This window comes from Ursus arctos, unplaced genomic scaffold, assembly GCF_023065955.2.
Source record: "Ursus arctos isolate Adak ecotype North America unplaced genomic scaffold, UrsArc2.0 scaffold_4, whole genome shotgun sequence".
NCBI classification, from domain to species: domain Eukaryota; kingdom Metazoa; phylum Chordata; class Mammalia; order Carnivora; family Ursidae; genus Ursus; species Ursus arctos.
In genome coordinates this window covers 6,830,188-6,847,183 of record NW_026623056.1, presented here as the reverse complement: position 1 = coordinate 6,847,183, position 16,996 = coordinate 6,830,188, and the positions used below count along the sequence as shown (strand labels likewise).

General features: G+C 35.5%; 1 protein-coding gene across 1 annotated transcript in view; it reads left to right on the top strand.

Moving 5' to 3' along the window:
• Positions 1–16,585, top strand: part of SPATA16 (spermatogenesis associated 16) — a 224,322-nt gene extending 207,737 nt beyond the window's left edge. The window contains 1 exon segment of the mRNA XM_048215147.1: positions 16,463–16,585. Coding sequence (XP_048071104.1) covers positions 16,463–16,585 — 123 coding nt within the window.
• The last annotated feature ends 411 nt before the right edge of the window (positions 16,586–16,996 follow it).

Below are 16,996 nucleotides of genomic sequence, written 5' to 3'. Positions count from 1 at the left end.
AACAAAATCAATAAACCTCTAGCCAGACTTATCAAGAAAAAAAGAGAAAGGACTCAAAAAAATAAAATCATAAATGAAAGAAGAGAAATGACAACCAACACCACAGAAATACAAATAATTGTTATAGAACATTACAAAAAACTATATGCCAACAAATTCGACAACCTAGAGAAAATGGATAAATTCCTACAAACATATAACCTACCAAAACTGAAGCAGGTAGAAATAGAAAATTTGAACAGACCAATTACCAGCAAGGAGATTGAATCAGTAGTCCGAAAACTCCCAAAAACAAAAATCCAGGACTGGACGGCTTCAAGGGGAATTCTACCAAATATTTAAGGAAGAGTTAATACCTATTCTTCTCAAACTATTCCAAAAAATAGAAGGAAAACTTCCAAATTCATTCTACGAAGCCAGTATCACCCTGATACCTAAATCAGATAAAGACACCACAAAAAAAGGACTACAAGCCAATATCTCTGATGAACATAGATGCAAAAATCCTCAACAAAATACTAGCAAACTGAATCCAACAATATATTAAAAAAAAATCATTCACCACAATCAAGTGAGATTTATTCCTGAAATACAAGTGTGGTTCAATATTCACAAATCAATTAACTTGATACCTCACATCAATAAGAAAAAGGATAAAAACCATATTATATTTCAATAGATGCAGAAAAGCATTTGACAAAGTACATCACCCATTAACGATAAAAACTCTCAACAAAGTAGATTTAGGGTCACCTGGGTGGCTCACACAGTTGAGCATCTGACTCTTGGTTTTGGTTCAGGTCATGATTTCAGTATCATGAGATCAAGCCCCACATTGGGCTCCATGCTGAGTGTGAAGCCTGCTTAAGATTCTCTCTCTCTCCCTCTGCCCCTCCCCCCACACTTTCTCTCTCTCTCTCTCAAAAAAAAAAAAAAAAAAAAAAGGTTTAGGGAGAACATACCTCAACATAATAAAGGCCATATATGAAAAACTCAAAGCTACCACCATACTTAATGGGGAAAAAGTGAGAGCTTTTCCCCTAAGGTCAGGAACAAGACAAGAGGTCCAATCTCACCACTTTTGTTCAACACAGTACTGGAATTTCAAGTCACAGCAACAAAAATACAACAGAAAGAAATAAAAGGCATCCAAATTGATAAGGAAGAAGTAACTGTCATATTTTAAGATGTCATGATCCTACATATAGAAAACCTTAAAGGCTCTACCAAAAAATTACTAGAACTGACAAATGAATTCAGTAAAGTTACAGAATACCAAATAAATGTGTAGAAATCTGTTACATTTCTATACACTAATAATGAAGCAGCAGAAAGAGAAATTAAGAAAACGGCCCCATTTACAATTGCACCAAAAATAATAAGATACCTAGGAATAAACCTAACCAAAGAGGTCAAAACCTGTACTCTGAAAAATATAAAACATTGATAAAAGAAACTAAGATGACACAAAGAAATGGAAAGACATTCCATGCTCGTGGATTGGAGAACAAATATTGTTAAAATGTCTATACTACCCAAAGCAACCTATACATGTAATGCAATCCCTATCAAAATACCAACAACATTTTTCACAGAGCTAGAACAAACAATCCTAAAATTTATATGGAACCCCAAAAGACCCCAAATAGCCAAAGCAATTTTGAGAAGGAAAAGCAAAGGTGGAGGCATCACAGTTCTGAACTTCAAGTTATCTTACAAAGTAGCAATAATCAAAACAATATGGTTCTGGCACAAAAACAGACATCTAGATCAACAGAACGGAATAGGAAACCCAAAATAAACACATACTTATATCGTCAATTAATCTTTGACAAAGCAGGAAAGATATCCAATGAGAAAAGTCTCTTCAAGTGTTGTTGAGAAAACTGGACAGATACATGAAAAGGATGAAAATGGACCACTTTCTTACAATATACACAAAAATAAACTTAAAATGTATTAAAGACTGGGGCACCTGAGTGGCTCAGTCGTTAAGCATCTGCCTTCAGCTCAGGGAATGATCCCAGAGTCCTGGGATCGAGCCCCATATCGGGCTCCTCCGCTGGGAGCCTGCTTCTTCCTCTCCCACTCCCCCTGCTTATGTTCCCTCTCTCGCTGGCTGTCTCTCTCTCTGTCAAATAAATAAATAAAATCTTTTAAAAAATGTATTAAAGACCTAAATGTGAGACCTGAAACCATAAAAATCCTAGAAGAGAACATAGGCAGTAATCCCTTTGACATTGGCCATAGCAACATATTTCTAAAATATATCTTCTGAGGGAAGGGAAATAAAAGCAAAAATAAATTAGTGGGACTACATACATCAAATCTTCTGCACAGCAAAGGAAACAGTCAACAAAATCACTATATTGTACACCTGAAATTAATATAACACTGTATCATAACCATACTGGAATTAAAATAAAAACTTAAAAACTCAGTGGAGGATTTCAAAGACAGATGAAGGGGACAGAGTAAAGAATCTCTTTTGTTGAACTGCATGCAGCTCATCATCCAGCACCCTGTGCTCTACTTAGCAAATGTTGACAAAGTCATAACAGTCTTCCAGTCTTTCTCTGCCTTTTGTGGTTTTAATTGGGTATTTTACATGATTCTTTTTCTCTCCTTTCTTAGCATATCAATTATAATTTTTTACTATTTTTACTAGTTATCCTAGAGTTTACAATATACATTTACAACTAATCCAAGTCCAGTTTCAAATGGATACCACTACACCACTACACAGGTAGTGTGAGTACCTTATAATAACAAAATAATCATTTTTTCCATATCTGTATCATAGCTTTCATTCATCTTATTTATATATATAAGCAAACGTAAGTGTGTGTGTATATCGGTATACACAAACACATACACATAAGATATGTACATAGGCATGCATAATCAAATACATTGTTGCTTTATTGTTGCCCATTCGCCAACATAGACCACATTCTAGGCCATAAAATCCACCTTAAAATTTAAAATAAGAGAAATTATACAATGTCTGCTCTCAGGCCATGATGGAATTAGATTAGAATCAATAACAAGAAAATCTCAAAATACGGAGAGATTAAACAATATACATCTACATAATACATGGGTCAAATAAGAAATCTCAAGGGATATTTTAAAATATTTTAAATCAAATACAAATAAAAACACAACTTACCAAATTTTTGTGACATAGTGAAAGTAGTGCTTAGAGGGAGATTTGTAGCATTTGAATGTACACATTAGAAAAGGAGATCTAAAATCAATCATCTTATTTTCACCTTAAGAAACTAGGGGGAAAAAAGAGCAAATTAAGTCCAAAGCAAGCAGAAGAAAATAAATACTAAGAAATAGAAGAGAAATCAATGAAAGTGAAAACAGGAAATCAATAGAGAAAATCAACCAAACCAAAACTGGTTCTTTGAAAAGATCAATAAAATCAATAAGCCTCTAGCCAAGCTAACTACGGGAAAAAACAAAACAAAACAAAACAAAATCAGAAGACACAAATTACTAATAATCAGTTATTAAAGAGGGGACATCACTATAGATCCCATGGAAATTGAAAGGACAAAAAAGGAATACTGTGAACAAATGCTATGCCCACAAATTTGATAACCTAGATGAAATGGTCAAATTCCTTGAAAGACACAATCTGCCAAAACTCACTCAAGAAGAAATAGACAATCTGAATAGGCATGTCTATTAAGGGAAGTAAATCCATATTAATAACCTTCTAAATATATGTAGAGCAAATATTTACATGCAGGAATATATGTAGAGCAAATTATAAATGGAGGAATGTACAGACATGTTAAAGTAAGGTCTCTACACTCCAACTGAACATAAAATGAAGAAAAAAGTAAAATTTTCAGTCTACTCGTCTGTGCATTTTATGTTTGAAGTGTATTTATATATACAAATATTTATATATTTAATTTTATATTATATATTGAAATAAATAAGTATATTAATACCTAGAGCAACTACTAAAAATGCTATACAAAGTGATATGCAAAAAACACTAGCTAAATTAAAATGAAATTCTTAAAAATGTCTCAGTACTCCTAGGAAGGTTAAAAAATAAATTAAAAAACCAAAGAGAGCAAAAAGAAAACAAAAAATAAAATGACAAAGCCCTTACATAGCAATAATTATATTAAATGTAAATGGTCTAAATATACCAACTGAAGGACAGAGATTGACAAAATGAATTTAGTTTCAGGATTCAATGATATGCTGTCTCCAAACTCATCAAATATAAAGACACAGGCAGGCTGAAAGTTGAAGGATGGAAAAGATATCACACAGACATTAGTATAAGGAAAGTGCTAGTGACTTTTGTGGTTTAAATTGGGTATTTTACATGACTTCAGAGCAAAGAAAACTACTGGAAACAGAGAAAGATATTACATAATGATAAAAGGGTCAACCACCAAGAAGACATAGCAATGTATATGCACCAAACAGGTCTGAAAAAGATATGAAACAAAAATTGATAGGACTGAAAGGAAAAGTTAACAAGTCTGCAATTATGGTTGGAGATTTTAACTCCTCTCAAGAATCAATAGAGCAACTAATCAGAAAAGTCAGCAAGTATATATAGAACTCCATAACACCATCAAGCAAGAGTACCTAACCCACGTTTATAGAACATCTATCCAACAACAGCAGAATACACATTCTTTTCAAGTGCCCATGGACTATATACCAAAATAGACTATATCCCAGGCCATAAACAAACCTCAACTTTTTTAAAAATACTGAAATCATAAACGATGTTTTCTTCAACCTCAATGGAACCAACATCAGAGAGATAACAAAAAATCTCTAAATACTAGGATAATCCATGGTTCAAAAAGAAGTCTCAAAGAAAATTAAAAACTACATTGAACTGAATGAAAATGAAAATACAACATATCAAAATTTGGGGGACACAGCCAAAGCAACACTGAAAGATAAGTGCATAACACTAAATGCATATAGTATAATAGAAAAAAAATCTCAAATCAATTATTGAAGCCCCACCTCAAGAACATAAAAAAGAAAAGCAAAATAAACCCAAAGCAAGCTCAAAAAAGGAAATAATTAAAAGAAAACTAAAACTTAGTGAAAATGAAAACAGAAAAAACATAGAGAAAATCAGTTAAACAAAGCACTGGTTCTTTAAAATCTGCAAAGTTTGAATAGGGCTAATGAAGAAAGAGAGAAGACATAAATCACCAATATCAGGAATGGAATGGGATATCACTATAGACCCTGCAGACATCAAAAGTATAATAAGGGAATACTATGATCAACTCTACACATATAAATTTGTCACTTAGATGAAATGTACTAATTCCTCAAAAAACACAAACCAGCACAACTCATCCAATATGAAATAATTTCAATCATCCTATAACTATTAAGAAAATTTAATTCATAATTTAAAACTCCCAAAAAAGAAATCTCCAAGCCCAGCTGGTCTGATGTAAATTCTACATAATCTCTTTCAAAGAATACAAGAGGTAGGAACACTCCCCAATTCACATTATAAAGTTAGTATTATCCAGATAACAAACAAGACAAAAACAGTACCAAAAAATGCAACTCAATATCCTTTAAGAATATAGATACAAAAATCTTTAAAATCTTAGCAAATAGAATTTAGCAGTATGTAAAAAGAATTATAAGCCATAAGCAAGTGGAGTTCATTCCAGAGATGCAAGTCTGAATATTTGAAATTTAATGTAATCTTTCAAATTAACAGAATACAAAAGAAAAAATCACATGGTCATATCAACTGATGCAGAAAAAGCAGTCAACAAAATTTAATACCTATTCATGATAAAAACTCTCAGAAAATTAGGCTTAGAGGAGAACCTCCTCGGCTTGTTAAACAACATCTACAAAAATCTTACAGCTAACATTATACTTAATACTCAAAGACTGAAGGCATTCCCCCTAAGATCAGAAACAAGGCAAGGGTGTCAGCTCTCACCACTCTTATTCAACATTGTACTGGAAATTCTAGCCACTGCTAAAAGGCAAGAAAAGGAAATAAAAGGCTCAGAAAAGAAGAAATAGAACTTCTCCTATTTGCAGGCGGCATGATTGTCTACATAGAAAATCCCAAGGAATCTACAAAATGATGAAGATAATAGTAATAATAGTAAATAGTAGTAGTAGTAGTGCATTCAGCAAGGTTGCAAGACACAAAAGTGCAAAACACAATTATGTTACTATATACTAGCAGTGATCAAAAACACTGAAATTTAAAATACAGTACCATTTATAATTGCTTTTAAAGAATGCTTTGCTATGAATCTAACAAAACATGTATAGAATTTGCATGCCCAAAACTACAAAACAATAAGGAAAGAAATCAAAGATATAAATAAATGGTGGGACATACTATGTTCATAAATTGGAAGACTCAGCATAGTATGGACGTCAGTCTCTCAAAATTGATATACAGGCTTAATGCAATTCCTGTTAAAATTCCAGGAAGATTTTTCATACATGAAGACAAGACCATTCTAAAATGTATATGGAAAGACAAAACAGAATAGCTAAAACACTTAGAAAAAGAATGTAAGGGGAGGAATCCGTCTACTTAATTTCAAGACTTTATTAGACTTTTTAACCTATAATAAAGAGTTTATTTATTTGAGACAGAGCATGAGAGAGAGAGTGCACAAGCAGGGGGCAGGGGTAGAGGATGGAGGGAGAAGCAGGCTTCCTGCCCCGCCAAGCAGGGAGCCTGATGTGGGACTCAATCCCAGGACCCTGGGATCATGATCTGAGCAGAAGGTAGATGTTTAACCAACTGAGCCACTCAGGCGCCCCCCAGGTTGGGTTTATTTGGTTTTTTGTTTGTTTTGTTTTGTTTTGATTTTATTTGTTTGAGAGAAAAAGAGCATGTGAGTTGGGGGAAGGGGCAGAGGAAGAGGGAGAGAGAGAATCTTAAGCGGGATGAGGTAACTGGAGAAAAATGGGTGTAGCTAAAAAAGGGCAACACGTGAGATCTTTGTGGTAATGGAGCTCTTCTGTTTCTTAACTGTATCAGTGTCAATATCCCAATATGCTATTCTACAGTTTTGTTACCATTGGGACAAACTGAAAGTACCTAGGTTCTCCTTGTATTGCTTCTCACTGATGCACGTGAATCCACAATTATCTCAAAATGAAAGTTTTAAAAATATATATTTAAACCCTCAGATAAATTATGCCATTAAATGGTGAAAGATAGTTAAAAAGAAAAACCATGATACGTGGTCTCCTGGACAAAGTCATAGCAAGGTTTTGTAATTGTTCTTTAACTGTATACTAAACATAACAAAAAGTGTTATCATTAGGGGAGTTTTCAATCAACAGCTTGTAATACAGTTTAGCAGGAAGGTTTTTTGCACATTTTGTAGTTTCTAACCTACTTCTATGACTAGAATACTGAATAAAATACCAAGTTCACTAAATGAAAAAGGAAAAATGTGGGGCTTGTCTGCTTGAATGCAGGCCAAAAGCTAAAGGAAATGGATAGATTATGAATAACAGAAACAACTCCGTTTCAGAAACTAACTTTATTTTAGAAATTAATTTCAAGCCTGTTTGAAAACAATTGTCATTCTAATAAGAATTAAAATTCAAACCATTTTTGATGATAAATATTTAAAAGCATTTGGTCTGGAAACTAAATGGAACAGAGCAAAGAAACTAATGTTATCGAATCCACTGTGGTGAGTGAAATATCTGTTTTGCCAAGAGGATTTTGGTCCATACTGCTAATCTCTAGAAACACATTCTTATTCTGTAACCACCATCATAGTCATATAAACATGATATTTATTCCTGAAGAATGTGATTCTTATTTCATCTACATTTTTTTCTTCTATAAATCATCTTTAAAAGCTTTACTAAAAAATCCTTCGAGTACCCAATTCTTAAGGCATGAACATATGCAAACAAACCCCTATAAACATACCTAATCCCCTCTCCGTGTTCCAGACTACATAAAATCCAATAGGAAGTCCCAATTCGAGTCTCTCAGTGTAATTTACCCATGCTTTCACATTTGAGGTCAACTTCCTTTCACTGCCATTATTGGAAAGAAGCCACCTTGGTTCCCATGGTACACACTAAACTGGGCAGGCTTAGTAGGGAGCATGAACCAGCAGGAGAAGTGAATTTTAGAAAGCATCAATCATGTTTGAGGGGAAAATTAGAACTTAATTGAGCTTCCATTAACTTTATGACTTAGTTACTGTAGTAGTTTGCTCGGGCTACTGTAACGAAGTACCACAAGCTGAGTGGCTTAAACAACAGGAGTTGATTGTCTTGCAGTTCTGGAAGCTGGAAGTTCTAAGATCAAAGTGGACTTGGTTCCTTCTGAGAGCCATCAGAAAGAATCAGTTCCACACCTCTCTAGCTCCCAGTGGTTTGCTGTCAATGTTTATCATACCTTTTATCATACCCCAATCTGCGTTTGTCTTTACATGGAACTCTCCCTGTGTGCCTATACAAATTTCCTCTTTTTATGAGAACACCAATCATTTTGGATTAAGGCCCACCCTAATGACTTCATTTTAACTTGACTACTTCCGTAAATGAGGTCACATTCTGAAGTACTGAGAGTTAAGACTTCAGTACATGAATTTTGAGAGAACACAATTCAACTCAATCTAGTAGTGTTTGATTTTAATTAACTTTGGAAGGAAAAGGCCCACCCAAATCGTCACAGTGACTCTCCTTTCCCTCTACCACATCTGAATGACTCCCCTTTGAAAGTTCAATCAAGCCACTGCTGTGTAGTCCCTTATTGTTATCATCGCTCACTAAATTTGCTCATATTGGGCTTCTAGTTATTTCTTTCCTTAGTTTGCCCCCATTTCTAACTATTGCCCTAAAATTCAGTTTCTTTCTCAGCAATGCCTTTGGTCTCATGGCCAGCCCTCACACACAATAAATGGAAGGCAGTAATGTTGCTTTCACCCTGGCTCATGTACCTTCAATTACCATGTGAAAATAGGTTGGATCTCTGTGCAGATGAAGGCACAGTCAACAACACAAAATGATGGAGAGTTAATAGCAATCCTCCTTCACATGAAAGCTCTTAAATGAACAGAATGTCACCTGACCTAAGGGCATCCCTATACTTTCCACCGACATATAAGATACAAACCAATTTAAGGTAAAAGATTATTGGAGTAAATATTCAAGTACCTTTTAGCATGCCTATATTTAAAGTGATTATGAGTGGTTATATGTGGGAAAACATATTATTTTTATCTGTAAAAATGTTACATTTTATCCTGAAATCCAGTAGAAAATTGTAAGTTTTGATACACTGAAAAAAATAGAAAATCATTAACTGAAAAGAAATATTTTAGTGCCAGTGCATAATCTTGTGCAATTATAAGATGAAAAGGAAATGAGTATGCTGTGAACTGCCTTCTGCTATTAAGCTAATCCATAATAGGGGCCCTGTGCATGTAAGATACAATTCTGATACACCTAGAGAAGAAAATATAGGTCTTTTAGATATGATAATCTTATAAATGGGACACGGGGGCGGCTCAAGAATCCCAGTATCTATGGGTGTTTATATTAATTAGTTCAGTACACTCAGTATATAAAAAACTACAATAGAAGTTGTTGGATCCCTCTCATTGCCATAATGCTTGTCCATGTGGTACAGGCAGAGTGCAATACGCCCTCCTTCCATGAAGCACATTTCTGTGGAATGAATCCAGGTCAAACTAAACATCACGGAATTAGTACTTTAAAGTTGGAATGAATTTTAAAAATTTATTGAATCCAATGCCTAGCTCACACATGACTCAAATATTTCATGTTCTCCAAGAGTCATCTAATGTTTGATTTCCAGTCTCTGTGATGGGGGTTGCCATAGCTCATCCTAAAGTCCCTTTCATTTTTATACAATTGTGACAAAAACGGTTATGTTTAATATCTACTCTTTCACTCGTTTGATGACTTATTCAGTTATTCATTGATTCAGCAAATATTTACTGAGAACCTACTATGAAGCCACTGGGCACTACACAATGTAACTGCTATTATCTTGGATGGCTTAGCCATTTATGAAGAACTTTTCACAAACACTAAACCATTTAATCCTCATAAAAACCCGGTCAAGTAGACTATGATTATCATTATTAATTTGTTATTTATATAAGAGATGAGAAAATTAACGGTCAGAAGTTAAGTCACATGACTAATGGAAGACTTGAGAATCAAACTTACTGTCTAATTGTAGGTAGCACTCTTTCCACTGTATTAGCTAACACAAAACAAATCCGCCACCCCTTCCACGTAAAAACCTTGATATACTTGCACACCACAGACTCCTGTTACGATTCCCTTCTTCATGTTGAAGACCTCCAGATCCATCGGCTTTTCTTCGTACAGTTTGGAGTAAGATCCTTGACACACCCAGAACCAAGCATGATAGACCAGATGTGATATGACCTGATCAGAGAAGGGATAAAAGTATTTGTCTCCTCGGAAATAGACACATTTTACCTGAAAAGGGTTTTTTTTCATATTTTTATAGAGATATAATAAACATATAACATTATATTAGTTTCAGGTGGATAACATAATTGTATTCATATATATTGTGAAATGATCACCACAGTAAGTCTAGTTAACATCCATGGCCACACATAGGTACAAGATTTTTTCTTGTGATGAGAACTTCTAAGATCGAATCTCTCATTAACCTTCAAATATACAGTACCATATTATAACTACAGGCACTATGCTGTACATTGCATCCCCATGACTTATTTCATTACTAGAAGTTTGTACCTTCGGACTATCTTCATCTATTTTGCCCACCTCTCCCCAGCCCCTGCACTTCTGACAACCACCAGTGTGTTCTCTGTGTCTATGAGCTTGGTTGTCTTTCTCTGACTTATTATACTTAACATAATGCCTTCAAGTTCCATTCACACTGTTGCAAATAAGATTTCTTTCTTTTTCTGGCTGAATAATATTCCTCTGTGTGTGTGTGTGTGTGTGTGTGTGTGTGTGTGTGTGTGTGTGTGTAAGACATTTTTTTTTTATTCATTCCTCCATCAGTGAACACTTAGGTTGCTTCCATGAGACAGACACATTGTTGTCTATAAGCAGATTGGTTTCTAGGGAGGCAACCAGAGAATACTGCAGATTTATATTGAACGTGCAACTAATATGTGCTATCGGAAACTCCTCTCTCCTCTCCTTTCTCTGCCCCTCCTAATTCTGACTTTTATAGAGTGGAATTTTGAGACCTGCTCTCAAGACGTTAATGTATGGCAACTACAATTAGCTCAGGTCCTGAGGCAGCACCCCTCACAGAGTAGAGACCAAAAACAGAGTGTTTGTTAATGTTGTTTATCTTTTTATTTTATTTCCCTTTTGTATTTTTTTACTTAGCTGTATTTTTTCTATTTACTGAGCATACACTTCCAGATTCAAGTATTAATGCTACAATTAAATAATAGTGATTCAGACCTATGCAAATACTTCATATAAATTAATTTTTTTTTAAAGATTTTATTTATTTATTCGACAGAGATAGAGACAGCCAGCGAGAGAGGGAACACAAGCAGGGGGAGTGGGAGAGGAAGAAGCAGGCTCTCAGCAGAGGAGCCTGATGTGGGGCTCGATCCCATAACGCCGGGATCACGCCCTGAGCCAAAGGCAGACGCTTAACCACTGTGCCACCCAGGCGCCCCCACATATAAATTAATTTAATCTTACTAGGATCCTGTGAAGCAGTTGATAGAAAAAGAAACTTCTGTTTTAAGAAGTTAAATAAACTTGCACGAAGTCACACGCCAAGAAAATGCTGGAGCTGAAATTCCAAACCAGACATATCTGACTTCTATCCAGTAATGTATCTGTGTGATAATCACCTTTTTACTCTGAATAACTGAAAGCATCATTTTTGTTTTTCTTAGCACTTTTTTAACTCCTAGAATGCTTGTCACATGGTAGGCTGCAAGATGGTAGATTGTTGGGATTTTTTTAAATCTGGAATTTTGTTTCGTTCTGGCTTTTAGCCTAGTACTAGGCTATTTTTATAGGTCCGTTTTTAATTAATTTCTGATTATGTAAACTTTTTTCTATTTCTTATATTTGTCACGAATCAAACTCATTTCTTTTCCCTAAAACTGTTCATCTAATTGTATTTCTTATCTCATTAAAAATCATCATTATCTCAAGTTAGAAACTTCATAGTCATTCCTAATTTTGCTTGCCTTCTTGTCCCAACACAGAATTTTTCATCAAGTCTATAGAGTTTTCTTCCTAAATATCCTTTAAGTTCTTGATTCAGGCCCTCATAGTATTCTCCATATCCTATTACACTGGTCCCCTAATTGATTCACCTGCCTCTAGTTTCCCTGGCTGCATTCCACTGCACATAATGGTACCAGATTTACTTTCTAATCACATGGCTAAATATTTTCCCCCTTTTTACAAGCTGACCCCAATCAGTATTTCCTGCTGTATGTATCTCTACTCCCAGTCCCCCGATGCCCACATCTATGCTAGAAGAAACTTATCCCTATCAAATAGCCCGTGTTCTTTCACAACCTTGCTCTTATGGATGCCCTTCCCTCTGTCTGGAATGCACTTCTTGTCCTGGCAAAGAGCCAGCTCCTATCTCCAGCAATGCATGTCCATGTTCCTTCAAGTAGAATTCACTGTTCTGACATTTTTACCAATAGAACTTTTCATACATAATTCTTGCAGAAACAATTATGCTTTATTGCAATCATTTTTTTGCTAAGCCTCTCCTATATGAATATGAGTTCCTCATAAACAAATATCTTGATATTTTTGCTAATCACCCTATTACAGTGCCAAGCACATAGTAAATGTTCAATAAATATTTGCATGAAAGAACAAATGTGCTCCCTTTGAAATCTGAGCTGATTCGAAATTTTCCTCTAATATAAGTTGGTCTGTTTAGTTATCTCCCCATTTCTCACTCATTGGTATTATTCGTTTTTGCACTGTTAAAATTTTAATTTTGAGATCTCCTATTACTTCTCAGGCTATCTTCCCTTTTAGAGTTGCAGAGTTCTGAACTTCGTTCTGAACTTCTTGAATCTACACTAAATCATGAGAAACTAGTTGATAATAGTGTCCTTACTCTTTGATGTGGATTATGACCGATGGCCATATGATAGGTGAGAATCTGCCCCCTCACTGAGACTTTCAGTCCCCTTGATCATCTGACATCCCAAAATTCTCTGCAAGCTCATTTGTTCTGGTGTCTATAGCTCTGTAAAGCCAAGTCAGCATTGGCACATAGATACGTTAAAAAAAAAAAAAGCCATCTGCCCATTTTGCAAATGGGAAAATTAGACCCAGAATGACCAAGGAGACTATCTGATATAGTTAAGCAAGTAGATTCTGTACCAAAGAAAGTCTAATAAGGCCTCTGCTCCAAAAACTGGCTCATTTCCCTTCCTTACATGCTTACATTTTTCTTTGTGTTTTATTTCCCTAAGGGCTTTATAGAAATTTCTATCGTTTGCAATCTGTTCTTCTTTGTTATATGAATCTATTTTCTCTTCAACTAGCATTTTTCTTTCCTTGACTTAAAAAAAGAAAATAAAGAACCAGCTTTACTAAAAACATGTTGCAGCTCTCCTACACTTCAGAAAGTATAGAAGCTAAAATTGACTTACTTTACTGCATAGCGTGTCATTCATCTAATGGTATAATCTAAGAGAATAACCTCGGATTTGAAAAATGTGAGGACTCATGTAAGATTGGACTAACTTAGACCTGATGTGAGTACAAGTCATGGAATTTTTTCGGCTTGGTGTGTCCTTGGAAATCATCCAGGAGAACACTTCCTTCATCAAAGGTCAGTTAAGCTGAAGCTCAGAGAGGCCAAGTGACTTCTCTGGGGTCACAGATCAGGGTTATAAGCCAGGCCACAAGCAGGACTCCTGACTCTTTCTTTATTCCAGTGCCCTTTCTACCTCAGTCCATTTCGAGTATGGAGATCACACCTTGTTAGTATCTTGTCTGGAGACTCTCAAAGCTAAACGATGATAGAATGATGGCACATGAAAGTGGTGGTTATTTAATTTATAAGAGGAAAGAAAGCTTTCTGATGTGCTGCATACCGGGCATCACTGTGAATATGGAAGAACAAATTGGTTGCTGAATGTGTTCAGCTCTATTATCAGACAGGAGGATTATTGAGGGTCTGCCATATCCTACATGCTGGGAATAGTGGACAACATGGACCTCGCTCCTGCCTTAGAGATCTTAAAACTCAAATGGGAAGACAGATATTAAATAAGTCATTATAAACAATTAGGTAAAAAAAAAATTGCAAAGAGATGAATGGGCTGCTATGGGAATATATATGTTATTGAGAGACCCAACCTGATCTTGATTATCAAGGAAGATGTCCCCGAGGCACTGATGTTGAAATTTCCAGGGGAAATTTAAGTGTTCGAATGGGAGTATTCCATCACATGGCAGGTCATTAAGAAGACCGAGGGTGCAGAGAACACTGCACTGCTGTATTCAGATAACTGGAAGATGCACTACACCTGAGGCAAATGGAGCGATAGGAGACAGAATTAGAGATGCAAGTGAAACCAGATCAGTCAAAGCTGCGCAGGCCGTGTTAAGGGCTTGGGAATCCATTTAGGTATTGTCAGCAAGGAAAGATGTGACCAGACTTATATTTTAAAAAGACCATTCCAGTACCAGTAGGAGAATGGGTTGAAAGGATAGCATGTAGACAGATCAGGTAGGAGGTAAACACACAGGCCAGGCGGACGTGTAGGTAGGGTACACTCCAGACCTCCAGCTTAATTTAGCAGTACTTTCTGTTCCAACCAGACATCCTGTGTTACTTCTCTGTCTTTTTTAATGAAAGGCAACCCAGTCAGTCAACACTGCTGTTAATAAATACAATTTAAATAGGAAAAAAGACAGCAGCCACCTAATGGATATTTTAAAACAATTATCATTGAAAGAAGCTTTTTTTGTTGCATTAGGATTGTAATTTTAAATTGTATTTGGACTAATTGCAAACATTCTAATTGTAAAGAGCTTTGATTTAAATGATACATTTTCAGTGCAAAACCATGAGTGAGTCATCAACTCAACTATTGACGTAACGGTAAAGTGGCATCCATTATGTTTGTTTTGATTGTTCTCCGTGTTAATTTTTTACCTATGATTTTGGTCTAAGTTGGATCGTATAAATGTATGGAATACATAGAATAATTCACTGGCTTCATGACAATCCAAAAATATTCTGTCAAATTATTTTGATGACTGCCGCAATGATCAGACGTCATAAACAACAATGTGCTTCTGGAGAATTTTACCTGCAGGGATTTTAGGTTTTCAAAAAGAATTGTTTTCACATAAATAAATTAGCTTATTTTCTTGTGGAAACCAGTGGACAATTTACATCACCTGGTGTGATAAAAGACCTAAGCATAACATATAGACGAGTGCTACCATTTATTATTCTCTTTTTGACAATCTGAATTATCTTTTGGATATTACCCTGAATGATAAATCAAGTGATTTAAAAGTAGAACTCAAAATTGGAAAATTAGAGTTTAAATGCTTTTATCTTAAGTAGATGATATGTTCGTGTACCTTGAATAATAAGTGCTCTAGCTCTGAGCTAACAATGGGCTCTTCAGTGAGTGACTTCAGGCTAATACAATATGCAGGTGCTGGGAGTCAGGGCTAAGTATGAATTATGATATCTACAGACTTTCATGAGAGCCCAACTCAGCACATATGTAAACTGTTTTATTCTACCGTTCTTTAGTAGAATAAAATCGTGACAAATCATACAACGTATTCAACCAAGTGTCACTGAATAATTACAAGTTTTCTTTGGAGAAAGACTAATAGTTTATTTTTGAGAATAATTGTTTTGCATATCATTAATTCATCTTATTCCCTGGGGTGTGGCATTTTTTAAGAAAATGTATTTCCCCAAAATTGTGTGATTTAAAGGAGAAATGGTTCTTGCTAAGACAATGTGTAATATTCATTTTTCTCCCAAGCTGGCCAGGAGCATACAAATGCTACAAACTCTGGCTTTGAGGGGGTGGATTTGTTTGTTTCCATTCTTCCTTTTGATAACGGAATCATTTTTCACCATTTATTTCTTTTTGAAATCCCTGGTTTTACTGACCTTTAAAGACAGTGGGTGATGATAGTACCCACTTCCATCCCCAGGACATAGGACTGAGTGGTAAAGCAAACTCCTGCATGTCTGCTTCAAGTTCCTAAAATAAGGGAATCCAACATGGAGACTGAAGGAAGCTTTTATGTTCAATCATTTCCATCTCTGCCAGTTCTGTTCCAACAGGGACCTGTACGTGCCTTTTAGTTTTAAATACCTCACCATTTTCCTAACTACACAAAACCTGGAAAAACAACAACAAATATTGTTGCATCTGTTTATTTCTTCTAGGTTGGACGAATTGAAGACTTCCTATACCAATTAGAGGACAGTTTCTTAAAAACTAAAAAACTGAGAACTGCTCGAAGGCAAAAAACCAAACTGAAGCGGCTTCAAACCGTGCAGCAAAGCTAGTCACTGGGGGGCAGGCGCTACCATCAAGAGGTCCCAGAGGAAGGGGCAGTGGCCTCCCACCAGCTTGACTGTGCCAGTCCAGTAACAAAGGCCCACCCACAGGAGTGAGGGCGCGCCCCCCTTGGCTCATCTTTTCAAAGGGATTCTATACTTCATTCATCTCGACTGGCAGCAATAAATGTTCTCAACAAGTTTGACTTGACTCCTGTTCAAATTTGACTTGCTTAAACAGCTCATAAAATAACCATTGCTGCCTCTTTCACCTGATTTGTTCTTTCAAAATTTAACGTTTACCAGGTCTACCCAAGTATGCTTATACTATTCATGCATATTCATGTGTATCATTAAGAATTACTCACATACCATGTATAGATATGGACAAACAGTATACATGCAAATTTCTCAAATACA